Below are 27,513 nucleotides of genomic sequence, written 5' to 3' on the forward strand. Positions count from 1 at the left end.
AAATGGTATGTGGCTTTTTCATTTGTACACAATAACATCCCAAATATCACTAAAATCATACTTCTCCCATCCTGATCAGCCTTGCTTGCTATCTCTGGTTTTCCTTTTGAATATTACTTCTCATTGGTACTTCTTCCCAATTCCAGTTTCCTTTGAGTACTCTTTTGCTTTTGTAGGTAGATTTAATAGCCATTCTCCACTTATTGTTTACTGCTTACCCACTCCCCCCTCCCTATCTTCTGCATTCAAACCAATATTTGCCTAGCTACTAGTAGCTAGAGGGTCACCAAATCTGAACCAGACTCTGATTTCGCTTCACAGATGCTGCCAGAGCTGCTGAGCTTTTCCAGAAACTTCTGTTTCTGATTCATAGCATCTGTAGTTCTTTCAGTTCTTACTTGCATTAATTCATTTTTAGGTTTAAAATGCTGAATTTGTACTTGTTTTTCTTCAGCAGAATATCTGCATCCTGTTCCTGACACTTTAGTCAGTAGCTCTCTTTTAACTTGCTATTGTGCTTTTTTTTTAAAAACCAACAACTGTGCTTCAAATTTCATATTGGCAGTTTTATGGAACCGAATCAATATAGCTATATTTAACATACCTCACTGGATGCTGCAAAATTAGTTTTGTGGCATCATATTCATGAATGAATTATTGAGCTAGAAACTTAAATTAACCCTGATATCTAATAGAAATAGAGTTTCAAAAGCTGAGATTGAGGTAACTGTGGAGATTACACAAAACACAGTGCAACTGTTCAAATCGTAGCCCGCAGAGTCTGTAAATGAATTTTATGTCCAACTAACCAACAGATACCGATGGTCGGCCTTCAACCAACCCTGGCACCTCCAGAATGAGGAAGTCCCCTTTCTTTCTCAAGGTCACGTTGGGCATATTAAATTCCCTCATCTCCATCTTGGCTTTGATCTCTTCCAGCCACAGAAGTGTTGAAAAATGATCTTTATATTTTGACATGCTCAGAGCCTTTAAAAAAAACAAAACAAACATTCACTTTAAGCAGAGATTTTAAAAAAAAAGAACTGGATACAAATAAATTACTAACCTCCGAAAGATTTGGCTGAATGGTCAGGATATCTGCATCCCTTTCAATGCACTCTTTTAATCTCTCAGGCACAGCGTACTGTGGAAGAAAGCTAGGTATGCGCCGTCTGGCCAGTCTAGACAGAATATTAACAAAGTTAGACGTGCTGGTGCTCAAAACCTCTAAGTACTTTGCATTGACTATAAACAAGCAGTTATTCTGAGCTGAAGGCAAATCAAGCAGACATTTAACGCTTTCATTAAATTCACCAAATGGCAAATCTGGCTGTTTTTTACTTGAAAGTAGATTTTAATCTTACTTGTAACTAATCTATAAAATGGTAAGTGCTTAAAAAGGGCCAGGAGAATAAATGTTAAAGGGTATTATTAAACTTACCAGAAGAGAAAGTATTGCACAGGGGCAGTTTGGAAAAGCTGCTGAAGTGTACAGCTACAGATGTGACTTTGTGCCTTTAACACCAGGTAATAGGATGAGAAATGCTATAGAGATAGGGATGAGAAGGAGCACACAAAAAGTTTTTACAAAGTACTCAGCCACTTACTGCACTCCTTAGACATTCATGACTATGTTGGTAAATTCAGTTCTAACTCTATTTAGAAATTTGCTGATGACACCACTGTAGTGAATTGGATCTCAAACAATGACGCGACAGAGTACAAGAAAGAAATACAGCGCTTAGTGGCATGATGTTAAGACAACAATATCTTCCTGAATGTCAGCAAACTGAAGGAGCTGGTCATTGACTTCAGGAAGCAGAGTGGAGGAGGACATGGCTCTGTCTGTGTCAATGGTGCTGAGGTGGACATGGTTGAGCGCTTCAAGCTCCTCAGAACAAATATCACCAACAATCTACACTGGCCCACCCACATCAACGTTCAGTCAAGAAAGCACAACACCTCTAAGGAAATTCGGCATGTCCACAAATGACTCTTACCAATTTTTACTGATGCGCCATAGAAAGCATCCCATCCAGATGCTTCGCAGCTTATATGCAACTGCTCTGCCCAAGACTGCAAGAAATTTAGAAGGTTGCAAATGCAGCCCAGTCCATCATGAAAACCACCCTCCTTCCACTGACTCCAAATACATTACCCGCTGCAGAAAGCGAGTCTCAAAGACCCCTCTCGCCCTAGTTATACTCTCTTCCACCCTCTTCTGTTGTGCAGAAGTTGGAAAACACATTTCAATAGATTCAAGAACATTTTCTTCCTTGCTGTTATCAGACTTATAAACAGACCGTTCATTTATTAGAGTTGATCTTTCACCACACCTTCTCTGTAGCTGTAACAGTATATTCTGCATTCTGTTATATTATCTTGGTGTACCTGTATAAGGTATTGTTTGGTTGGCATGCAAAACAATACTTTTCACTATATCTTGATACATGTGACAGTAACAAATTAAATCAAATCAATATTGCTCACTATATTGTCTGATGTTACAGATATATAGTCAGACCTGTAGCTGCACACTTCCACCACTGGATGGAACCCTAAAAGATCACATTCAGCAGCTTTTCTCGACTACCTCTGCATCTGCCATTCAGTTTAATAATGCCCTGTAACAGTTCGAGTCCTGGCCCTTTTTAAGCACTTACCATCTTACAGACTGGTTGACGTAACTGTAGCATTTACATTTAAAAACTCTTTGCTCTATTAGCCCTAGGTTCAACTTTGTTCCAATTTGAGATTAATTTTGATTAATTTATCCTTCCACATCAGTTATAAAGCCTTGCTTCTGGTTACTTTTCTCACCCTGATTTAGGATTCTCATCAGGAACTTCTACAGTCCACCATTCCACTGATATTTAATATATGACATGCTCAAACTTTCAAGTTCATTAACAAACATCATTTCAGAAAGCTATAATTTCAACCACATTTCTTTGCAAGGCAAGAAGATTGGAACAGAATTCTGTTTAGTGCATCTGGGAGACAAGACACACCCAACTGCTTTTATGGAATGTGTAATTTGACCTTGTCAGCTCGAGAGTAATTCTATGTTCTTCACAATGTCCAGCCATTGTTACACAGGCAAACAGACTTCAAAAGGTAATAATGTTGCTGTAACTGTATTGTTTAACAAAGGAAAATGATGCAGTAGCATGTACGAAATATAGCTATATTTCCCATTTCATCTGTTCTTCTCAAATACAAATAAATTGTCACAATAGGATTGATATATTAATGCAGCATCTCAAAAGGTGTGAACGCAGATTCATTATATTTACTGATGACTCAAACCCTGGCCATTAGAAAATAAACAGAATCCCTACAGTGTGGAAACAGGCCATTTGACCCATCGGGTCCATACCAACCCTCCGAAGAACAATAACATATTTAATTCAGACTTCAATTAGTCAGTTACTGGGTAGACTCAATTCCGCACCCGATTTCTAAGCAGTGAGCTCATGATTTAGTTTTTAAAAAAATGCAAATCCATACAACCACATCCCATAGGAGGCACAGTTACTCTGATTTCACAATTTTCTCATCACATGTTGCTCATCATTTTCTTGTTACTAAAAACACTGAATCTTCTGATTAAGACAATACTACATCTGCTAGCATAACATATCAAAAACGTATGATACCTTGAAGGATTTCTCACACTCACAACTGTGAAGTTCGTTTCTTTTTGATCTGATTGAAAGGATTTGGATTGTATGGGGTGATAGCTGGATCTTGGTACCAGTAGATATTCCTCATCACTCGTTACGTCCACTTCCACATAACATCCCATCGTAAAATTATTAAAATAAAGCAAGAGAAAATCTTTATTACGACCAGGATTTCTGCAAAACAAAAATACAATAATGAAAAAAAAGTATAACTATTGCAATTTGTTTAAAACAATACATATTTCAAATAAAATAAATGTTATTTTAAAAATCCAACCTGGCATATGTCAACTCTTTCTCCAATGACAATTTATGTACATCACAGTGAAGTCTATAATATAGAAATTCATTGCATTTCAGATTTGAATAAAAATACTAGTGTTTTTGCCACTCTAAATGCAGAAGTTATTGGAAATTGAATTATACACTGCATGACAAAGGGAAACTTAAGACTGTGACAATTTGCATCTATCTGAATCAACTTGTCCTTTTAAATAAGTTAGTACACTAAAATATCATCCACACTGCAAACAGCGGGGCAGCAGGTACATGAGTCTTGTTATATTGCACTGTTTTCCATCAGGATTTTGAAACATGGTCACCGTATTTGCCGCACAACATAATATACACAGCGTCGATAAAACAAACATGCAATCTTTTGGAAATACATTTGATCAAGATCTGTAAGCTCACTGCCAGAACATGGAGAACATCTTCAAAGGGTTTTGCAATCCAAGTATTCCACCAATTGTACATTGCCATATCCACACCTAAAAGGTGACAACAATCAAGTATTGGAAATATTCTATTTATGAAGCCTGTCCCAATTTATTTTTTTAAAATTCTTTAATAAATTGTATCTGAAGAATTGACAAAAAAAAAAATCCACATACTGACATCAATGCTTGGATGTTTATCTTCCTTGTGCTTAGCTATCTGCCATCCCAAATATTTATATATTTTAAGCAAATATAAATACTATTCAAACAAAATTCACAGTGTCACTTAAACTAACCTTTGGCTCATGGACTAATCTCTCTCTTTATGCCAGCCTCCTGTTCCTTTCAGTTACTTGTTGCAACAGGTCTATGAAGATGAAAGCTGGAATGTTACTGTAGCTTGTTGCCGGATGTCCCAGCTTGCTAAAATTGCACATTCCAACCTGCATCCACAACTCACGCACTTCAACTACTTTGCAAAAAGTGCTATCGATAGCAAAACAAAATAGTTCAAAACCATCCCATGTCATTAGTTTCTCCAAGAGAATCTGAGGTGAAGTGGACACACAAGCAACTGGATCTAGCAACTCAGACTGGACAACAGTAGGTGCTGTGGGCCATCAACAGCAACAGGATTGAACTCCAGCACCATGTGCAACCTCATGGCCCAGCGTATTCCCCCAAACAACCACTATTATTGAGGCAGGGGATCAACCTTGCTTCAGTGGAGAGTGCAGGAGGGCATGTCAGAAGCAAAACCTGAAAGTAAGCAGGCAAAACTAGCAAACAGGACTATTTGCATGTCAAACATCATAAGCAGCAAGTCATAGAGGAACTAAGTGATCCCACAAGCAATGGAGCAAATCTAAACACTGCCGTCCTGCCACATCCAGTTATGAATGGTGGTGGACAATTAAACAACTCATCGGAGGAGGCGGTTTCACAAATATCCCCATCATCAATGATGTAAGAGACTAACACATCAGTGCAAAAGGTAAAGCTGAAGCATTTGCATCAATCTTTAGGCAGAAGTGCCAAGTAGATGATCTGAATCTGCCTCTTCCAGTGGTCCCCAGCATTGCAGATACCAGTCTTGAGCCAATTTGACTCGTCATGTGATATCACGACACAGTTGGGGATACAGCAAAGCCCATGGGCCCTGACAATATTCCGACAATTCACCCTAAATTAGCCGAAACTTTCAATTTCTATGCCATTATTTTTTGGGGATCATAAATATATTGAAATTCAAGTATTATGGAAGAATTAAAGTTTGATTTAGCAATTTTTGAACAATAGATAGTTTTGTGCATCAATAGTTCTCCTTGACAATTAACTTTCAATAGTAAAACTCTTACTTTGCTTCACACATGAGTTTTATGTAGGCTTTTCCACCGGGTAATATTTGCAGCAGACTTTCACCAATTTCTTCAGTTGGGCTGAGCTCGTGCGTCACCTTTTCACATTTTACATGAGCATCATCAAGAGTTTGCAGACAACTGAGCTGAGTTATGCAACTTGCAGAGGCTGATGGTAGATTATTCAGGAATTTATCATCTGGCGTGCTTCGTGAATTGAGTGAACCATCTTGCTTGGATGATAATCTTTCTGGAGGTGAAGATACATTCTTCTGATCAAAGGTCACACTGGGAAGCTTAGAATCTTGCTGATCTGATACGCAGGGCAGGAAAGAACCAAGGGCCGTACATGACGACTGGGATTGAGTCATTCTACAGTTAGATGCAAATTTAGTGTGGGTCTGTTGCTTGGATCCATTTTCAGAGGCAGTGAGTAATTGGGGGGATGTCATTAAGAACTGATTGTCTCTCTCCCATCCAGCCAGCTTATACTTTAAAAGGCTTTGTGCCTTCTTTCCTTTGTTCCTGAAATCAGAAAATGACAGAAATAAAATAAATAAAAGGATCATCGATTGTACAAATACAACTTGCATCACCCCTTTCATTTCTTTGAGAGTTAGAAAACCACACACATTTAATAAGGTGCCCAGAAGTTTTCAGACTCAAGTGACAGCACTTCTCAAATCTGACTCAGTATCATTCAATTCAGTTTGGTCAAATACTTCCTGCATGATTTTGTACTCTCAGTGCTACTGTTAAAATACAACTGTTTATTCGATAGTACACTGCAAGAACATAGGAACAGGCCATTTAGACTGTTGTGCCTGTTCTGCCATTCAATAAAATAATATTTGATATGCAAAGTTACTTCACAGTCTCCTTTGCAGATATCCCTCAATGCCTTCAATTAGCAAAAATCACTCTACCTCAGATTTAAAATTAATAACTGATCTGGCACCAAAAGAAATGGCACATATACTCTTAAAAAGCACCTAATACTGATTGGTGGTTGTATTTCAACTGTTAAATTTAATTGATTAAATGTTGCACATGCAGTCGAGATTAGTGAAGTATCTAGCTGCCCTCGACAAGGATGGTGGAGAGCGTGAACCCCTTGGGGTGGAGCTTCACCAACTGTGCTATTAACCAAGGGCTTCCAATCCACTTCTCCCTCTAAAGGCTTCAAAGTTAACAAGATAACATTGAAACTTATAAATATTCTTGAGAGAGGAAAATAATTTTAGTAAAACAAAAACAGCCAATGTATGGAAACTGTATGCTGACTAAATGAAAGCATATTCAACAATGTATATACAAGCTGTAATATTGAGGTTTATTTGTGGTTTTCCTGAAGATACTCAACATTCTATTTCACATTAACTTACTCAATCCACACCATCAAGTCTTTTTTCTCTCCTTGTCTGATGGTACCAAAGTCAATCTTCCTTGTAACTTCCAATCCTTCTTTATGAAAGAACTCCAAGTCAATAGGGTCAAGATCTTTGCTTGTTATTGCAGGAACTGATGAACTGAAAAACAGTCAGATATGAAAGTGCTACATTACTGGAAATTGAAATTTTCTCCCCAGACTGGCTTTTGAATCAGTACCTTCTGTTGTGTTGTGTTATGTATATTTGAAATACAGCTTTATTTGAACTGGAGAAATTCTTAGCAATTGGACATTACAAATATACCAACTTATGTAACTACTCCAAATGTAATTCACACAATTTCAGTTACTAATAAAATATAGCTTTAATACTTGAAAATATATCGTGTTAATTTTAAAGGCTATATACGTGTCCCTCCAGGGAGCAGCTGTCTTTTTTTATAGACAGAATGGGACACCTCAAGGAACAAGTTGCTAATTTTATGGAGGAACAGGCCAGAGGTGAGATATGGAGAGAGACGATGGAGAAAGGCAGAGCGAGAAACGTCAGATGTGGAAATACTCAACTTGTGTGAGAACAATATCAGAAAAACAACAATCTCTTTGACTGATCTTAAGTTTAGATCTGTTCTCGCAGACGCTCAAGAGATATTTCATGGAGCATTATGAAGCTGTGAAAATGTTGCTATGGAAGCACATTCAGTTCCACAAGCTTTGGTAAATGAAGATTATAGGATAGGAGTATAATCAGAGACTAAGATGGGTATAAATTATCCTTAATGTTGAGGTTGCACAGGACACGGGTGAGGCCTCTTCTGGTATATTGTGTTCAGTTCTAGTCTTCCAGTTATAAATAGGATATTATCAAACTGGAGAGGGTTCAGAGGAGATTTACCAGCATGTTGGCAGATATGGAAGGTTTGAGTTAAAAAGAAAAGTTGGATAGGCTGGGACGTTTTTCATTGGAGCGCAAGAATTGAGGAATGACCTGGATAGACACTTATAAAATAATGAGAGGTATAGATAGAGTTAATGGTAGCTGTCACTTCCCTAGGATGGGGGATTGCAAGATCAAGGGAACACATTTGTAAGGTGAGAGGAGAGAGATTTAAAAAAGATGAGGGGCAATGTTTTTTTTTTACAGAGTGTGGTTCTCCTGTGGAATTAACCTCCTCAGAAAGTGGTGGATGTGGTTACAATTACAATGTTTAAAAGACATTTGGATAGATACATGAATAGAAAAGATTTGGAGGGATATGTGCCAGGAGCAGGTAAGTGGAACTAATTTAGTTTGGAATTATGTTCAACGTAGACTGGTTAGACTGAAGGGTCTGTTTCCATGCTGTATGATCCTATGTTCTTTAATAGAATAGAGTCTTCTCTTCAAGAAGGAAAGGGATGCTTGAAAATATTAAATATTATCTGGTGTGAACAGTTCATTAGACTTTACCAGTTTATTTTGTGGCACAATATACGATAGTGTAATATTTGGTTTGGTCCACTGCCATTTTTACTGTGCTGCTATTTTAATTTCTTCACCACCACAGATACTGGCCCCCATGACTCAAACTCCAAATCCTATCAACCTTTTATTAACCTTATGACAAATTTCCTAATGCTCAAAAAGGCAGTGATTTCCTGTCTTTGTGACCCATGGACATGTCTTCCATATGCACAATTCGACCTGGTGGGATCAGTTGGAGACATGACCACAAACTAGAAGATTACATCACAAAACACACAAAAATAGTATGCACTGACAGGGCGAGGATGATTGGGCTACAGAACAGTATGAAGACAATATGTGGTGGGATTTGAAAAATACTGAAAAAGGGAGAAAAGGAAATCACATGATCCAAAGTTCCTATGTTGCTTTGCGATGTGCTGGAGGAATTGTTTTGGATAAATTTTCAAAGTTTGTGATGCCCAAGTTAATTTGAGTAATAAAGTAAATCCTGGAGACAGCAAACATAAACAGATGATGGGGAACAGATGCAGCTTGGGAACGTCATGTTATGGTCAAAGCTTACAAGAAGATTTTCTATGAAAGCCATCTCAATGCACATCTATCTGGTTACATGCTTTAATAGTGGGGTCAAATGCAAACTGTGTCTATTACAACAACACATAATACTCCCTGAATTATTCAAACATTGGTCCAGGGACATTACTGAATATTGCCTGAAGACTGATCCCAAACTACAGGATACCGCTGCCTACAAAACAAAAGCTCTTTTTCTGTCATTAATTAACTTTTTTTATAATTAAAACCAAAGTAAATAACAAGCAGACTAATCTGTCATCAATTGAACTGATATAAAAATAGGAACCAATACTGAAAATTGCTTTAAAGTTACTGTATATTCCAGGACCCCCCCAAAAAAGTACATCTTCTTTCTGTTTGGAAATCATGTATGATAATATGCAAGTTAGACACACTTAAATGTTTGCAGCAAAAGAGAAATATGACACACAATCATTCCTAACCAAAAGAGAAAAAGCTAAGGAAATGCAAAAAAAGGAAGTCAAAATAGAGGCTTCCACATCCCAAACAACCAGAAGAGGAAGAAAACTTAGTACGATTTAAAATGCTGTTCACTTCACGCACTCTGTTTTGCACTGCAAGTTTGTTCAACACAAGTTTCTCAATCTGAAAGATTGTATGAAAATGTTGTTTTTGCATGTTTTTAAACACAGTCTGTACTGAATTCAATTTATCATTCTGTTTCATCATAGATAGCCCATGGACAGTTTCCGCAAAACCTGAGTTACACAGAAACAAGTATTATCACACAGGAGCTGGCCATATGACAGACAGGTTTATGCTTGATTTTATTTCACAATGTGGTCAAATAATTTGTAAAGGAGAAAGTGAGGACTGCAGACCAGAGTTGAAAGATATGGTGCTGGAAAGACACAGCAGGCTAGGCAGCATCCGAGGAGCAGGAGAATCGATATTTCGGGCATAAGCCCTACTTCAGGAATAAGGAAGAAGGGCTTATGCCCAAAACGTCGATTCTCCTGCTCCTCGGATGCTGCTTAACCTGCTGTGTTTTTCCAGCACCACATTTTTCAAATAATCTGTAAAGACTTATATAATTGTCGGGTAATGAGGACAAGAAATCAGTTGTAGCTGAATTGCTGCAGACAGGAATGGTGAGAATGCTATAGTTTTCTCTCTTACTGAGGTACAATACTGAAATATTAAATTGATAGAAGAAACAAATGGTAGAGAGAAGGAATACAAAGAAATTCTGAGACATGATTTGTTTAGAGGTTTTGAACAAGAATGGAAAGGATATCCCAATAATTCAGCTCTAGTGTACTATTCATCATGCTTCCCTATAAAAATGGGACAAGTAGAGCTATGTGGGATAAATTATATGTGCAGCATCATAGGGCATTTGCCGGGAAAAACTCTGAAGCTGCAACAACTACAGGTAGTTTTTTAAAATAATTAATAGATATTGGTATTTAACATTTAAAAACTCAGATCTGTTGAGTCTTTGAAATAGATGAACAGGTGCCTGACTTCTTTGTTTGAAAGTCCATATGTTGAATCTTTGGGGGAAAAAAGCACATGAATATCTTTTTGAGCAGCTTTAAGACACATTATATGATATGGACCTCCTCTGAGAGGCAATAGCCCACAACTCTAGCCTTGCCTGTCCCTCTAGGAAGAAATAACTTGGGCACATATTCTTTCAGAACACAAATAAGACGTCATAAAATGGTCCAGCTTAATCCTGTGGATTCCATGGAAATGTGGATACGTTTTTCAAATTAACGGAGAATAATTTAGCACTGTAATTAACCATTGTGTGGAAATTCACGCCTCTAAAACGTTAACAATGTACACAGCATTGACTGACTTAAAATAAAAATGAGGGGAAAACAAAATTTTGCAAAGAGGAGTGCGGCCAATCAAGCCAATTCTCTGCAACATCTCTCCACTTATTTTCATTCTTCAACCCTATTTCTATACCTTTTAATTACTTGTTTTTAATGTATCTACTTTGCCTTTAAGGATAACTATATAAATGGCAAAAGGAAAGAATCTATTAGGATATTCTACATTTCAGCAACTGGTTAAATGCTATAAAATTCCTAATTGCTTACTTTAACTCTTTTACTGTAAGGAAAGAATGTTCAGTTTTCAAAAGTTTGTTTACGCATTATAGCATCACATTAAAACATTAAGCTTAAAATCTTTGGTATAATGTGAAGAACTTTAAATTAGCATTATCGTAGAAGTCTCTAGGACAAACAAAAGACCACAAGGTGTGAAAATGTTCACTTTTCTGAAAATAAAGAAGCAAATTAGAGAAGCAATGATAAATGAAGTGAGGTATCAACCTGGTGACCGCCATAACACAGGATTTCATGCATGTCCAACAGAGGAAGTGGTATAAAAAAGGTATACAATCCCACAACCAGTAGATCAGATCAAAGCTCTGTAGGCCAATTCTATATTAGGTTTTAAATAAAAAAAACTGATCAACCAGGTTTCTTTAATAGAAGCAAAATTATTCTGATTTATTACAAGATAAAACACATTCAATGAATATGCCAAACTGGTTAATATAGTTATAAATGTACAAATATTTACGAATACAAATATTTAACTTCAGAATAACCTGATGTACACACGAGGAAAAGGAAAATGGGACATTCGCTTTGGAAAAAAAAACACACTTTCGGCCAATAACGGTTAGTTTTGAAGACAAATCGTATAAGATGTGGACTGTTCAGATAGCTGCCATTCTGGAGTTTTGGCAAATTTGAACAGATCATTGACATCACGGATCAATGGATGTACAATAGTCTTTGGCATTTATTTTAAAGACTCAACAGATGTCTGGATTTCTGTTTTTAAAAAAAAGTTAAATACCAAAGCACAGGGTCCAGGTGATATATTCAATTTGTTCAGGAAATATTAAGACAAACACCCTCAGAGATTTCCCATGTAAGAAACCAAGTTAGTTTTTTTTTCCTGATACCACACTGAAAGCAAAAGGATGCAAGAACAGATGAGTTCAGCTGGGAAGTTTCTTTCCCTTAGCTGGTTAGACACCAACTCCACCTGCATCTAAGATACTTTTAAATAGATATCAGCTCTCTGAGAGCTTCAAGTTGAGGCAGGTGACCCTCCAACAAACAAGTCTAGCAATTGGCTGAAACTAAGTGATTCCCAAGATATGCCTGGTTAAAAATGCTCCAAAGTGACCTTATATTAAAAAACAAAACAATCCTGGTTTCTACAGAACTTTAAATCTATCCATTTTCACCAACTGTCAAAAAAAAAATGAAGCCTACATAACAGCACATTTAAACAACTAACCCAAGGAGGAGCCTTCTCAATCCAGGAGAAAACCCAGCACATCAATCCAGAGGCAAGACTGAAACATTTGCAATCATTATCAATAAGTGATGAGTGGATGATCCATTCCAGCACCTGCTCAGGTCTCCAGTTTCACAGATCCCAGTCTTTAACCAACTCAATGCACTATATAAGGATACAAATAATTGTCTCGGAGAGATGGACAAAGAAAAGCCACTGCCCTGTATCAGTAACATCAAGTCAACATGTGGAGAACTGTCCAGTTACGTCCTACCCATAAAAAGCAGGATAAATCCAATCTGGTCAACTACCACTCCATCAGTTGCCAGCAAAATGATGCAAGGAGTTGTCAACAGTGCTATCAAATAGCAGACAAAGCAATACCCTGCTCACTAATGTTCAGTTTGGGTTCTGGCAGGGAGACTTGACTCCTGACCTCATTATAAGAGTTGGTTGGGCACAAGAACTGAACGGGAGAAGGGAAGTGAGAGCACCTTTGCTGTCAAAGTACCATTTAATGAATGAAGTCAATGGGAATCACTGAGAAACACTCTACTAGTTACAGTCATAACCGGAACAAATGAAGATGGTTGTTTGTGGCTCTCAGTTCCAGAATATTAGTGCAGGAGATCCTCAGGTTTGTGTCCTAGGACCAAAAATCTTCAACTGTTTCTCTGATGTCCCCCTCATCAGGGGGTCAGAAATAAGGATGTTTACCAGTGATTGCAGAAGGCCCAGTACCATTCACAACTCAAAATTCTGAAACAAGGATTCACTCTTCCACCACTGACACATTAGTTTGCAACTCACAGATGTTGCACTACAGCAATTCACCAAGACTCTTTCAACCTCTTTCAAATCTGTGACCAGTAGCACTTTGAACATCAGGGACAGTGGATACATGGGAACACTGCCACCCGATGGGGAATAGTATTGCTGTTTCTTTTCTCACTGGATCAAAATCCTGGAATACTCTTCCTAATTATACCCAGCGTACCTATCGCTGATGGATTCCACGCATTCAAGAAGGCATCTCACCACCATCTTCTCAAGGGAAATTGGGGTCAGGCAACAATTGTTGGCCTTACCAGTGATGGCAATGTCTCATGAAAATAAAAGGAAGAAAGATCAAACATTCCTGTTAACCTATTGCCAATTGACAAAGCATTAATGGACCAACAGTCCATTTGACAGAACAGTACACAAAGCATTCCAAATGGTAATATTTAAAAACAAGTGAACAAACATTTGGCAAACACATCAGTATAAATGTGAGGTTTGATTATAGCATACCTTTCTTTGTTTGCAGGTCCAATGCATAAAGCTCTCCACTGGTATAAAGACTGATTACTTTCAATAATCACTACATTAACCAAATCATCTTTTTTGGGCACATAAAGTTGCGGCATTCGGAGAGAATCAAGAGTGAAGAATATAATGTCATTCACTACACCACCTCGATGAAGAATTTGAGTTATTGGTACCTTCAAACAAGAAATGCAACAATAATACTCATTCTGACCAGTTGTACAGATATGAAAAGTTACACGAGAAATTTTCTACCAACATAAATATTGTTTCCAGGTTGTGCAGAATGTAATTTTATTCCTATTGAGCAGTAACATTGTTTGCAAAAGCATAAATTTAGCAGCAACTATTAGACCACACCGTGTCCAATTCTGGTGACCATATTAAGTAAAATGCATAGTCGCACTGGAGTATGAAAGAACAAATATTTACAAGCACGATACCAGAAGCTTGAAGATATGCTTAATGGAGAATGAACTGATTGGATTTATTTTCTGAGAGGTGAACATAGAAGGAACTACAAAGATTCCAAATGTGTGGAAGAGCAAAATCGAAGACCTTAATACAAGACATTAATATTAGCAGCTGTAGAGAAAGAAACGCAGTCAACATTTTGGATCTAATATGACTTGCCTTGAGAATTCAGTGACTGTCTGGCAAAGTGAAGCCAATGGAATGTTGTGTATGTAAATTATCAGGGAAACAGGATAAGACTTAACAAGAAAAGACAAGGGGGGGGGGACAACTATCTCTCCTCTCTTGGTATTAAGCCACTTCTTGCAGACTTGTTTTCACCTTCCAGGCATACACAAGGACAGCTATTAGCCAATGTGAACTCTACTGCAGTGGACTGGTGGGACCGAACATTCTCATGTACATACTGAGCGTTAGTGTGCTGTAAAGGTCACAGTTGAAGAAATAACTCCTGGTCAATGTGGTGTAGGTAAAGACCTTGTGACACTGAGTTCTGGAAGTCATTAAAAAAAAAGAAAGAATCAGGTAATGAAGGACTCTTGCCTCATCCAGAATCATGGAATGCAATCATAATCAAAAGGTGGCAGAACTACAGAATCTCAATTAACCTGCACAACTAAAGATCGTGAGGCTGACTTCATCTACCACTGTGAACACTTTTAATCTCCACTACAAAAGATGCGACATTCTATTAAGTTATCTTTGCTAACATGTCAGAGACTGATTCCTATCTCTGTCTTTTAAAACCTTTCATCTTTTTGGACTAATCTCTTAATTCTACTGTGTGTGTGCTGTGTTATATTTTCTTGTACAGTCATTCATAAAGCTACACTTCTTGTAATTCAAAAAAGCCTGTTTTGTTGGCATTTTTCAACCCAAGTGCATTTGCATCTAGAAAAAGGTGTGCACTAGGAAAGGAATCCTCTCTAACTTAACCTTGCTGCAGCCTACCCAAGAATGGGTGAATAACGAGGGACGGGGTCAGTTCATCTCTCCTCACCCAAGAGATTAACAATTTTGGGTATCCTGTCTGAACAGTAACAAAGTAGGGCCACATTCTGGGCGAATTTCCCCAAAGTATAGCCCTTGAAAAGTCATGAACAGTATCATGATCTTGTTGGGGTACAGGTACCACAACTATTGTCTTGGGCATCTGGGTTGTGAGTTGATGCATCTGAGGAAATTGTTCCAAGTGCATTCTTGGAGCTTGAGTGCTGATGACTGCATAGTGACCTGAGTTACAGAAAACCTTAGTGGAAAAAAAATTGCTTTATCTCTTATTTTAAGTGGACAACTCCTGACTTTTAAACAGTGACAAACAACCTCTCCACATCTACCCTCAGATTCCTCAGGATCCTATTATGTTTCAATCAAGTCATTTCTAACTCTAAATTCTATTAGATACCAGCCTAGCCTGTTCAACCTTTCTTCACAAGCCAGCTTGCCCATTCCAGTAATGATAACATTCTATTAGCATCCCTAGTGACTTGCTGTACCTGCAAATTAATCTATTATAATTTATGCACAAGAACACCCAGATCCCTACACCCTGAATTTCTGTTATTAATATAGGCACTGGAGTATGGTAACTTAAACACTTTTCACTGTATTTTCAGTAAAAATACAAGTGACAATAAATGACTATTCTATTCTCTGCTAGAGTACTGCACATCTTCATAATGAGGTTTCCCACTTAAGATGGCGATTGGGAGAAAATTCCTGTCTCAGATGCTCACTGGTATTTAAAACTGGGTCCCCTCGGGAGCAAGAGAGATGGGATCATTGATATTTGAGGCTGGGTTAGACCGTGTAGTCAATGGCACACGGATCAACAATGGTCTTACAGACTAGCGAAGCACATTTAAGGCACCAAATTTTTCACTCCTATTCCTCATGTTAGAAAACACCAGCAATTAGACATCACACACAGTTATCAAATCTTACAGCATAGAAGAATGCTAATTTGCTTTGAAAATTCTTTCTAATAATTAGTCCCACACCAACCCACTCTTTAACCAAAGCCCAGCGACTTATTTTTCCTTTTCAAGTATTTATCCAAATCCTTTACTGAGGTGGTTGATTTTTCAGCATCCTCTCAGACCATAGCAATTTGATATGTTAAAACTAATTTGTTATCTCATCTCCCACTCCAAGGAGGAGAGATAGTCCACAGTAATTTCTCAGGGTCCCTGATATAAAGAACTATAGTAGCTATGTGATGTCAGACAAATCACAAACTTTTGTCTGTTATTTCTTTTTGCACTCGGGTAGAGAGGTTTCCACAAGTGAACTCTGTCTCTTGTCTTTTGAAATACTTCAGTAATTTCGAAGACTTCTTTAAACTCATCCCTCAGAAAAGACTGAGCCTGTTCATCTTTCAATAGATATGATTTTGCAGTTCTGGTATCATATTGGTATTTTCCTTAAGCATTCTCTCCTTTAGCTCTATAGTCCTTCACTCAAAACAAAAGGGAGGCATGGCTGACTAAATTATGTTGCTTGTTAAAAGGGAGAGCAGAAGTGTTAAAAGATACAGAGTTTAGTGAAGGTAAGTTTGAGATTTAAAAGCAAAACGTAAATTGAAGTATCTGGAGTGTGTCCCGGGCACGCAAAAATGGTCTTGCTGTAAACCCAACAGATATTTACATCTGCAAAAATATTTTACTAAACATTCCAATAGGAAGAACAGCAACTCAAAGCTTTCAAATATAAATGACCTGTTGCGCTACATTATTAGTTCAATTTATGTTTTTAGATTGCAACTTGTTTCAGCTGCTTTTTTAAAAAAAGAAATAAGAGTCTTTGCATCTTTAATTAGTACTTACTTTATCAACTCTTTTATATCGAAGTGGTTTCAGGCAGTAGGCTTGGCTTTTCCAAGTTGTTGGTTCAATAGAGTATTGGGCCTGTACCCAGTCACCTTTATATGGCTGAAAACCTGGAAAATAAATCAGTAGCACTTTTTACACATGTACTTAAACTTGTCCAAATAGATGTGAGCAAGATTCTCAGTGACCCACATAGAAGTACCTCGAAGCAAGCATACTTTCATATGATTTTCATTTGTGGACTGGCAGTGTTTTTAAACTGCAAATTATTCACTTTGCACTCTTACCATCGTCAAAAAGGCTCTGCAATCAGCCTAGACAGTCAGAGTATGTTAACTAGCTGTGCCAATTCAGACCTCGAGTGTCACATCCGTTACACCTCAAATTAGAAGTATATCACAAGTCTGAGTGGAGCACAAAAATATATTTGGTACAGCTAGTTTCCTGCCTGGGCAGCAAGACCCTCACACAGCATAAAGGAATGAAACTGGAGGCTAGACAGGCACCTGTAGCTAGCACACGGAGATAGTTTTAATTTTTTGTGTGCGCGTGTGGCTCCAAATGAGACAGCAAGAAGTTTAACTATGTTTGGTTTACTTTTGTTCATCATTCATTTGTAACAAAAATTAACTCACAAACTCCAAAGCTAAAAATAATATGAAGAAAATCTGATGCCGATTTATTCTGTGTGATGTTAATTGTAAATTAAAGACAAACTCTTGCAACTGATTTTGTTTTTGCCTTCACAACCTCAGCCACAGCTCCAGGCAGCACTGTTTCTGTGACTATGGTGGCGAAAGGAACTAAAGCATGTAAGGAAGAAACAAAATGTTGGGCATGAAAACCAGACATTCAGACCAATCAATTTTTTAAGACGATAAGTTATAGGAGCAGAATTAGACCATTCAGCCCATGGAGTCTGCTCTGCTATTTGACAATATTTTTCAATCCCATTCTCCCTGTAACTCTTGGTCCACTTACTAATCAAGAACTTATCACTGCCTTAAAGATACTCAATGACTTGACCTCCACAGCTCTCTATAGCAATGAATTCTTCAGATTCTGTACCCTCTGGCTAAAGAGATTCCTCATCTCAGACCTAAAAGGTCGCCCCTTCACTGTTGAGCCGTGCCCTCAGGTCCTAGTCTCTCCTACTAAGGGAAACAGCTTCTCCACACCCACTCTATGCAGGCTTCTCAGTATTCTATAAGATTCTCCCCTCATTCTTCTAAGTTCCATCAATTACAAATTCAGAGTTGACCTCACATGACAAGCTCTTCATTCCTGGGATTATTCTTATAAACATTTTCTGGATCACTTCCACGGCCAGAATATCCTTCCTTAGTTATAGGATCCATAACTGCTAAAAATATTCCAAGTGCAGTTTGATCAGAGACCTGTAATAGCCTCAGCAGTACGTCCCTGCTTTTATATTCTCATCCTCTGAAAATGAATGCTAACATTGTATTTGCCTTCCTAACTGCCAAGTAAATCTGCAAGTTTACCTTCAGGGAATCCTGAACTGGAACTCCCAAGTCCCCTGTGCTTCAGATTTTTGAAGTCTGTACCATTTAGAAAATAGTCTACACCTCTATTCTTCCTATCAAAGTGCATAACTTCTTAGTTTCCTACATTGTATTCCATCTGCCATTTCTTTCCCTCTTAGCCTATCCAAGTCCTTTTGCAGCTTACTAAATACTACGTGTCCCTCCACCTATCTTTGTGTCATAGGCAAACTTAGTAACAATGCCCTCAGTTCCTCTGTCCAGGTCATTAATATATAACATGAATATTTGTGGCCCAATACTGATCCCTGTGGAACCACATTAGTTATCCTGAAAAAGACTAATTTATCCTCAATCTGGCTTCTGTCAGTCAGCTAATCTTCTATTCATGCCTGACCCTTACCCCCGAACAGGCCTTTTAATTTATTTAGCAGCCTCCTGGGTAGATCATGTCAAAAGGAATCCAGAAAATCCTAACAGACCGCATTCACTGGCTCTTTCTTTTCAAACTTGCTCAAAGAATACTAACAGATTTATCAGGCATGACCTCCCTTTGACGAAGTGGTGCTGACCCAGCCCTATTTTACCATACACTCCCACATACTCTGCAAACTCATTCTTAATAATGAACTCTGAAATCTTGCCAATGACCACTGTCAGGCAAACTAGCCTGTAACATCCCACCTTCTGCCTCCCTCCCTTCTTAAACTGAGGAGTTACATTAGCCATTTTCCACTCCTCTGGAATTCTCCTGATTCCAGTGATTCCTGAAGATCACCACCAATGTGCCTCCATAAGCTCCTCAGCATCTTTAGAATTAGAGGGTGTAATCAGTTTGGTCCAGGTGATTTACCCACCTTCAAACCGTTCAGCTTTCCCAGCACCTTTTCTGTAGTGATGGCCACAACACTCATCTCTACCCCTTAACTTTCTTGAATTTCTGTTATGCTACTGATGCCTTCCACAAAGACTGAGGTGAAGTATCTATTCAGTTCCCCCAGCATTTCTTTGCTCCCCATTGTTACTTCTTCAGCCTCATTCTCCACTGGTCCAATGTCCAGTCTTACTCGAGGTATCTGAAAAGATCTTTTTTATATGACGAGCTAGTTTTTCCTCATATCATCTTCTCACTCTTTAAGACAAGCAGAAAATAACTTAAAAAAAACAGTAAAAGCTTCTCACTAATCTTCACCACTCTATGCGTTTTCTTGCTTTTATGTTGTCCCCAACTTCCCTTGTCAGCCATAGTTGCCTCTACTCCCCTTTATTTCTTTAGTCTTCCTTGCGATGAATTTCTGCTGTGCCACCCGAATTACCCTCAAACCCGTCATTATTACTACACCATCTTCTCTGCTAGGCTCCATTTCCAATCAACTCTGGCTAGCTCCTCCCTCATGTTTTCATAGTTAGTTTTACTCAATTGTAATACTGTTACATCTGATTCAAACTGATCCCTCTCAAACTGCCGGGAGATTTCCGTTCATATTGTGGTCACTGGTCCCGTGGGGGATCCTTCACCTTAAGCTCTCTAATCAAGTCTGCCTAACTACACCACTAAATCCAGAATTATTGATTACATAGTGGGCTTTACCACAAGCTGCTCCAAAACAGCATTTCATAGAATTTGTGGAATGTTCTTTTCCTGAGGACCACGACCAATCTATTTTTCCAGTCCATCTAAATATTGAAGATCCCCATGATTATTGTAATAGTGCCTTTCTTACATGCACTCTCATTTATCATCCAGACTGCTGCTAGAGAGCCTGTTTTTTCCCCTTTACAGTTCCTCAACTTTCCCCATACAGATACTACACCTTCTGACCATATCTTGCATCTTGCTGTGGATTTAATTTAATTTCTTATGAAGTTGTGGCATACTCAAGCTTCCTTCTCCCTTTGCTGACTTAACAATATTAACATAATCCTTTAACCCCTTCTCTCTCTTATACTTACCTTGTACTCTTCTTTTCAAATATTCCCTGTTCCTGCATGTTCTACATTCTTGCAACCACAAGTGAGGTAAATTCTTCATAATTCCCTACTGGATTTCTTGGTTACAACGAGTAGCACGTGGTTAGCACGGCTACCTCACAACACCAGGGGCCTGGGTACAATTCCACCCTTGGGCGACTCGGTGTGTGGAGTTTACACATTCTCCCTGTCCCTGCGTGGGTTTCCTCCCATAGTCCAAAGATGTGCAGACTAGGTGGATTAGCCATGGGAAATGTAGAGTTACAGGGATAGAGTGAGGAGTAGGTCTGGATGGGCCACTCTTCAGAGGGTCTGTGTGGACTCGATGGGCCGAATGACCTACTTCCACAGGTAGTAGGGAGTCTACTACCTTCTTCAGTTGGATTCTCATTGAAACAGAAACTAGGTTATGTGGAATAGAACTACATTTGATTATTGCTGATGGGAGACAACATAATACATTTCGAAAATTCAAGCACTCTTCTCGGAAGCATGAAGAGAAAACAAACACCAGAAACTGCTGCATGTCTGAGGAGAGACTAGGATTCATGCTACACAGAAGGTTATTTTGGGTGATTGAGCTAAGCAAACCATTTCTGCACTGTAATTTTTATTTCTAGAATGCAGGTGTAATTTAGCACTAATGGTCTGCTACTGACTTTCCCCACCTAGCACAACTGTGCGTGCAGGTCATTGAGCTGCAGGCATTCTACACAGATATTCTTTCCAGTAGATTTACTCCATCCAATTGAGAAAAGTTATCCTACATGATCTTTCCCATTTCATACCCAAAGAACAGAGAGTTACGCACTTCTGACCTACAGGTCAGTAATGGAGCAATTACTGACAAAAATGAACATACAATCAATTTATGAAGCTTGGACACGCCTTACATTCGATACATGTTCCTTATAAATAAAATATGCTGTGGACCTTCAAAGATACAGCTGGCAGTGAAGGAAGTTGGAAGCTAATTGTGCGCAACTTTTACACAACAAAAGGGCTACACTTTTACCTTCACACGCATCTGCCATGGAGAAGTAAATAGTTTCATTAATGTAGCCACCATCCTTGTTGCATGAAGTTACATTGCCCATCAGGTTATGAGTTTCGTTTTCTGCTGGAGAGCTGCAAGTATCATCATCCCCCTCCCACTGGTTAGTTACAGGTTCCACCTAAATTCAAAAATGTACAAATCAACAAAATCAATTCAAACTTTCAACAATCATCTGATCTTGCATATTTGCAATTTAAATCCTCATTGAACAACTGAAATATATAATTTGTGCAACTGATCTACAAAACATAAATTCATACATGATTCTATAATGCTAAGATTAAAAACAGTTGCATCCAAAACTGGTTTGAGAATTTAGGCAGTTACCCAATTTACTTTTGTAAATAATTTTGGAATACTTTTAGACCAGGAATTCAACAATTTAAATGTGCAACCGCCAATTTATTGGCAACTAATAAAAATGTAAATAATCTAGTGGAAGAGGCAAAGATTAACTGTCTTTAACATGAGTGACTGTGGGTGATAGGCATTCTTTATACTGGATCTAGATTGGTAAGTCTTGCCTCATCAAATCAGAATATTCTGGCAACTGTAAGAATTTTGCCACTACTTCGGAATAATAAAACCTTTCAAATCAGTTTGACCAGATTACTAACCTCACCACTTCCCTTTTGTGATAATAAACTACCCAGTCTTTTTAAAATCACTCACTTTAAGGACACCTCATGGCCAAGTAACTCCTGTACCATGCTGACTTTGACATGGCAAACTAGCAGCTGCAAAGTAGCAGGATAACTGTGGAAAATGAAACTATAACAAAAAATGTATAGGAGAGCTCTTTGCATGCCTGAGATGAAAGAGTAGAACACTGGAATTACTTCCATGTTTGAACCAAGCAAAAAACATACCTCACCTAACATTATGCCATTACTTAATGGTGAAAACCTTGCAGTGTATTCTCCAGCATTGGCCTCTCTACCTCACATGGACAGAGAAAAAGGTTTGTCAGTTCGGGATAGTAAGGTACATTTATAAGTTAATGAAATGAAATGAGGCTGCATCCAAAGCAATCACAAACAAATTACGTGGTTGGCTTTTTACTGTATGTACTATCATAAAAAAAAACAAATATATTTTGACAATCAGCAGTATTTTTACTCAACTGTTGTCATTCAAGGATTAAAAGAAACATCTGTATGCAACTTGTTCAGGCGTGATATTTCATATTTGGTGAGGCACGGTAATTCAAAACAGTGAGACTCTTAGAAACACAGCAACTCTAGTGTGGAGCTGTGCACTTGAATCCTAGTTCTAGGCATTCTGTCCATTCTCCCTTTACTCCTCAATATTTTTTCTCCAAATCTTCATCCAATTCTTTTTTTTTAATAGTGTTACACTTCCAATAGATGTTGGATAATGTGTTTTGCATTCTAACAACACTATGCAGGAAAAGAATACTTCAAAACTCCACCTGTTAAATCTGTTCAAAAGATTAAGAACTTTGCTTAGACTTAACTTTGTATTAGTTTGCTTTGCTTCAGTGAATATGCAAGTTGTCCACCAATTTTTTTTCTATCCGAGCATTATGTTTCTGGTGGCACTCACGTCAATCCATAACAGGAGCGACTGAGCTTTTGTTAACAACTTTTATGCAGGTGGAAATAATTATAAAGGGATATGTGGGATATCAGAGTAGACAAAGAAATCTTTAGCAACAGAACAAACAATGAACAATATCTGCAGCTGGACATAATTTTTCAACCAGAATAATTCCCTATTAAGTAACCAATTAAAATGTTATCAGCTTCGTATTATATTGGTCAAACAGTCTTGATCACAATTTGAAGCATCAGTTTTTACACCGGTTACCAATTTATCAGTGTTTAAAAAAAACATTGGTCTGTATGATATGAACAGCATAAACAATTCAACTAATAAAGCTCCTTCATCCTTAGAAAAAATTGCCTTCATAGATAAAATCAAGGACAGATAATTGAATAGATGCCCACGGTGATGGCACATTGCTAAGTAGAGAAACCAGCCAAACACTCCAGCTAGACCTGCTTACATAATAGAATCAAACAATGGGATCTTTGAACTGCACTAAGGTACAATTGTTGGAAGAGGATGGCTGATTGTGCCAAAGCCTGCAGAGCAGTCAAAAAGATTAAGCAGTGATACTGCATCATTTTCTTACTCAGAGGATATTGTTTATAACAGAGATTCAGTTGTTTCGGTGCTATGGGAACACAAAGCCACACATGTAGGGAGACAACAGATTGTCTTGGGTTTGCACAGGGAGGAATTAACAATGGATTTTCCTGAAAGGATGGATGATGATATATTTCTTGGTGATTTTACATAGGCATTAAAAAGAAGTGCTGAAAGAGTCAGGGGTAGGGAACATCCAAGAATTCAACATGAATAAACAGGACAACATAGCTGTGGAAGAATAAGTACTCAAGACATCATATCCTGGCCTATTCTTGTCACAGACACAAATTACAGATGTATTTTGAGCATTTCCCATCTATTTTTCATATTTTCTGCAATTGTAACTTCTACTTTAATTTTGGAAGAGAATGGAGATATTTCAGAATGGAAGAAAACTCAAAACATATGTGCTGAAATAAAGATATTACTCATCTTGGTCTTACATTGATTTTACAATTCATGAACTATATCAAGTGTGAACAAATCTAGATATTTGTGGTTAAAATTTTTAGGGGAATATACTTTAAACGTAGAGGATATCAGAATAGAAAATGGCTTGGATTTGTTCAAAGACTGAGGTGGCGGTGGGTATTGGCAGGGGAGGGGTCTCCAACCTACCAAAATGCCTCTGGAGCCTCAATTCTGGATATCCCAAATCGTGATGTATGAGTTTCACAGTTTTCTGGAGAAGTATAAAGCTGTCAGAGTTGTTTACAGAGGCAGAATTGACAGGTGCAGGGACACTTTTGGGAGAAGTCATGCCATTTAAGACCATTCAAGGTAGTCATGAGTATGAGCTTTAAAACAAAAAAAAATTAAAATCATAATGACCGTTTCATAATGAATTGAAAATGCCAGTTTTGAGAAGATTTGTAGCTCAGGTTGAGGTGCTGGATGTAGGTTTGCTCGCTGACCTGGAAGGTTCATTTTCAGACTTTTCATGACCATACTATGTAACATCTTCAGTGAGCCTCTGGATGAAGCACTGCTGGGTGTTTCCTGCTTTCTATTTATATGTTTGGGTTTCCTTGGGTTGGCGATATCATTGCCTGTATTGCAGTCATTTCCCATTCTTTTTCTCAGGGGGTGGTAAAAATGAGATCAAGTCGATGTATTTGTTGATAAGAGTTCCAGTTGGAATGCCATGCTTCTAGGAATTCGTGTGTCTCTGTCTGGCTTGTCCTAGCATGGATCCATTGTCCCAGTCAAAGTGGTGTCCTTCCTTATCTGTGTAGAAGGATACTAGTGAAACAGGGTCAAGTCATTTTGTGGTTAGTTGATGTTCATGTATCCTGGTTTTCTGCCTGTTTGTCCAATGTAGTGTTTGTTACAGTTCTTGCACGGTATTTTGAAAATGCCATTAGTTTTGTTTGTTGCCTGTATAGGGTCTTTCAAGTTCATTAGCTGCTGTTTTAGTGTGTTGATGGGTTTGTGGGCTACCATGATGCCAAGGGGTCTGAGTAGTCTGGCAGTCATTTCCGAGGTGTCTTTGATGTCGGGGAGAGCGGCTAAGGTTTCTGAATGCGTTTTGTTTGCTTGTTTGGGTTTGCTGCTGAGAAATCAGCGGACTGTGTTCATTAGGAACCCATTCTTTTTTAATACACAGGTGATTTTCCTCTGTGTGGCAGTGTGCGGTGGCTCGTTGAAATAATATCACTAGTATCCTTACATACAGATGAAGAAGGACACAACTTCGACTGGGATACCACATCCATCCTAGGACAAGCCAAACAGAGACATGCACGAGAATTCCTAGAAGCATGGAATTCCAACCAGAACTCTATCAACAAACATGACTTGGATCCCATTTCCCACCCCCTGGGAAAAAGAACAGGAAATGACATCACCATAGGAAATGACATCACCAACTCAAGGAAACCCAAACATATAAACAAAGAGCAGGAAACACCAGCAGTGCTTCTTACGGAGGCTCACTGAAGATGTTACATAGTATGGTGACGAAATGTCTGAAAAATGAACCTTCCAGCTCAGTGAACAAACCAACATCTGCATTGAAAATGCCCTGGGTCATTGAACTATTGAAATAACTGCTTGTTATTTCAGTGTCAGAGTCATTCATACAAACTGAAGGCTATGAGGAGAGAATGTGCTGTATGACTGATCTCAATTTGTTATTGAACTGCTTGTTGGTTGTGCTTGGTTAAGAGGTCCACAGGCTTATCTTTTTTGGGGGCTATAAATAGAAATGCTTCTTTTTGTAAAGGGTTAAGTAATTGAAGGATACTAGACACAATAAATGAGTTTATGAACATATATTCTTTAAAACTAGTGAATTCAATGGATACTGAAAATGTTTATTTCATCTCAGCAAGGGTTCTGAGGTCTTCTCATTGTGTATACTGAGGTGAATTGATATAGAGATTGTGAAGGCAAATGGTGGAATGGGGCATGGGCTGGCATATGTTAGCATAAGACTATAAATGGGAGTAGGTAAAGACCACAGCTTGACAAAGGATCAGAATAGTAAGTGTAGGTTGGGACTGTCAGGGGGAAGAGATGAGTGTGTTTGGCAATTGAACATGAGGTTCCAGTAACATTTCCTTAAAACCAATTGCCAAGTAGCCCTGGACCACTGAGACTGGTCATTCCCACAGCCCACCTCTGCATCTGGCAGCACCCGCTGTTAACCTTAACTCTTTCCAAAGACATCGAGCCCGACTCCAGGTAACACGTCCCACTCACAGACAAAAGGGCACTATCTTCCAACTTAGGTGTGTGAAGCTGCAGATTTTCCCTGACATTGTAGTCTTATCCGAGGAACAAAATCTTTGGCCTAATTGATTATTTGGACCACCTCCTACCTTGACGGCTTTCCAACCTCCCGATGTCTCATTTTTTTGGGCCACCACATTCACTTTTTGGCCGACTTGCAAAGGCATCCCTCCCAGCACATCATTGGAAGTGAAGTAAATGGAGTCATCAACTAAACCATATTTGCCACAAAATCTGGTCACAGTAGCTCCAAGAACATTTTTATACTCTGTACAATCTTTAAAACAAAAGCAAAGTTTATTCATACTGGCATAATTCAACCAATTATATACAATAATATTATAGACAATAGAATCAGAAAATCTGACTCTCTCATAGTTAAACATAATTGCATGTGTTTGAATGAGTGCTCAAAATTCTAAATTTGCAACAGCTGCTCATCTCATGGTATACAGTCACCTAAGTACCGAATTTAGCACTAAACCACAACCAGAGTAATTCGTGCTTTGTGTTGTGAAGTTGATCTCAACTGGGATAGCTTTTGAACTACTCTATTTAGCCTCGGTGCCCCTTGGCTGTTTTAAAATTTTTCTTTAGCTAAATTTACACTCCTGATTATTGGTCAACATCCTGTACTAGAACATAAGTGCATATATGTGTAAAGTGTATATATACTTTGAGGTGGAAACATGGCTGACATGTTCTCACTGCTGAATCACTTACATGTGGTGGACCACACACAGACAGCAGCCTGGGGTGCCATCTGCTTACGAACACCATGTAGTTGCGTGGCTGTGAGAAGGCAGCAGGTGCACTAGTTATGATCATTGATCACAAAAAAAAAGCTCCTTCCTATTGGGCCATCAGTTGTTCTATTTACTCAAAAGGGTCAACAATCCTGTGGGATTGCCTATCATAGGCTGTGAAGGCCAAGTACATTCAAGTTAAGAGACAGGTGATTTTTTTAA

General features: G+C 38.3%; 1 protein-coding gene across 1 annotated transcript in view; it reads right to left on the reverse strand.

Moving 5' to 3' along the window:
- The window catches only part of mov10l1 (Mov10 like RNA helicase 1), a 61,773-nt gene extending 34,465 nt beyond the window's left edge, over nucleotides 1-27,308 (reverse strand). The window contains exons 1-10 of the mRNA XM_060842559.1: nucleotides 27,269-27,308; nucleotides 26,635-26,822; nucleotides 21,596-21,755; nucleotides 17,102-17,214; nucleotides 13,788-13,978; nucleotides 7,149-7,292; nucleotides 5,764-6,288; nucleotides 3,660-3,860; nucleotides 1,067-1,181; nucleotides 810-987 (exon numbers count right to left, since the gene is read on the reverse strand). Of these exons, the coding sequence (XP_060698542.1) occupies nucleotides 810-987; nucleotides 1,067-1,181; nucleotides 3,660-3,860; nucleotides 5,764-6,288; nucleotides 7,149-7,292; nucleotides 13,788-13,978; nucleotides 17,102-17,214; nucleotides 21,596-21,755; nucleotides 26,635-26,822; nucleotides 27,269-27,308 (1,855 nt within the window). The remainder of the gene's footprint in view (nucleotides 1-809; nucleotides 988-1,066; nucleotides 1,182-3,659; nucleotides 3,861-5,763; nucleotides 6,289-7,148; nucleotides 7,293-13,787; nucleotides 13,979-17,101; nucleotides 17,215-21,595; nucleotides 21,756-26,634; nucleotides 26,823-27,268) is intronic.
- Between the last annotated feature and the right edge of the window lie 205 nt (nucleotides 27,309-27,513).

This window comes from Hemiscyllium ocellatum, chromosome 23 (genome assembly GCF_020745735.1).
Source record: "Hemiscyllium ocellatum isolate sHemOce1 chromosome 23, sHemOce1.pat.X.cur, whole genome shotgun sequence".
In the NCBI taxonomy this organism is placed as follows: Eukaryota; Metazoa; Chordata; class Chondrichthyes; order Orectolobiformes; family Hemiscylliidae; genus Hemiscyllium; species Hemiscyllium ocellatum.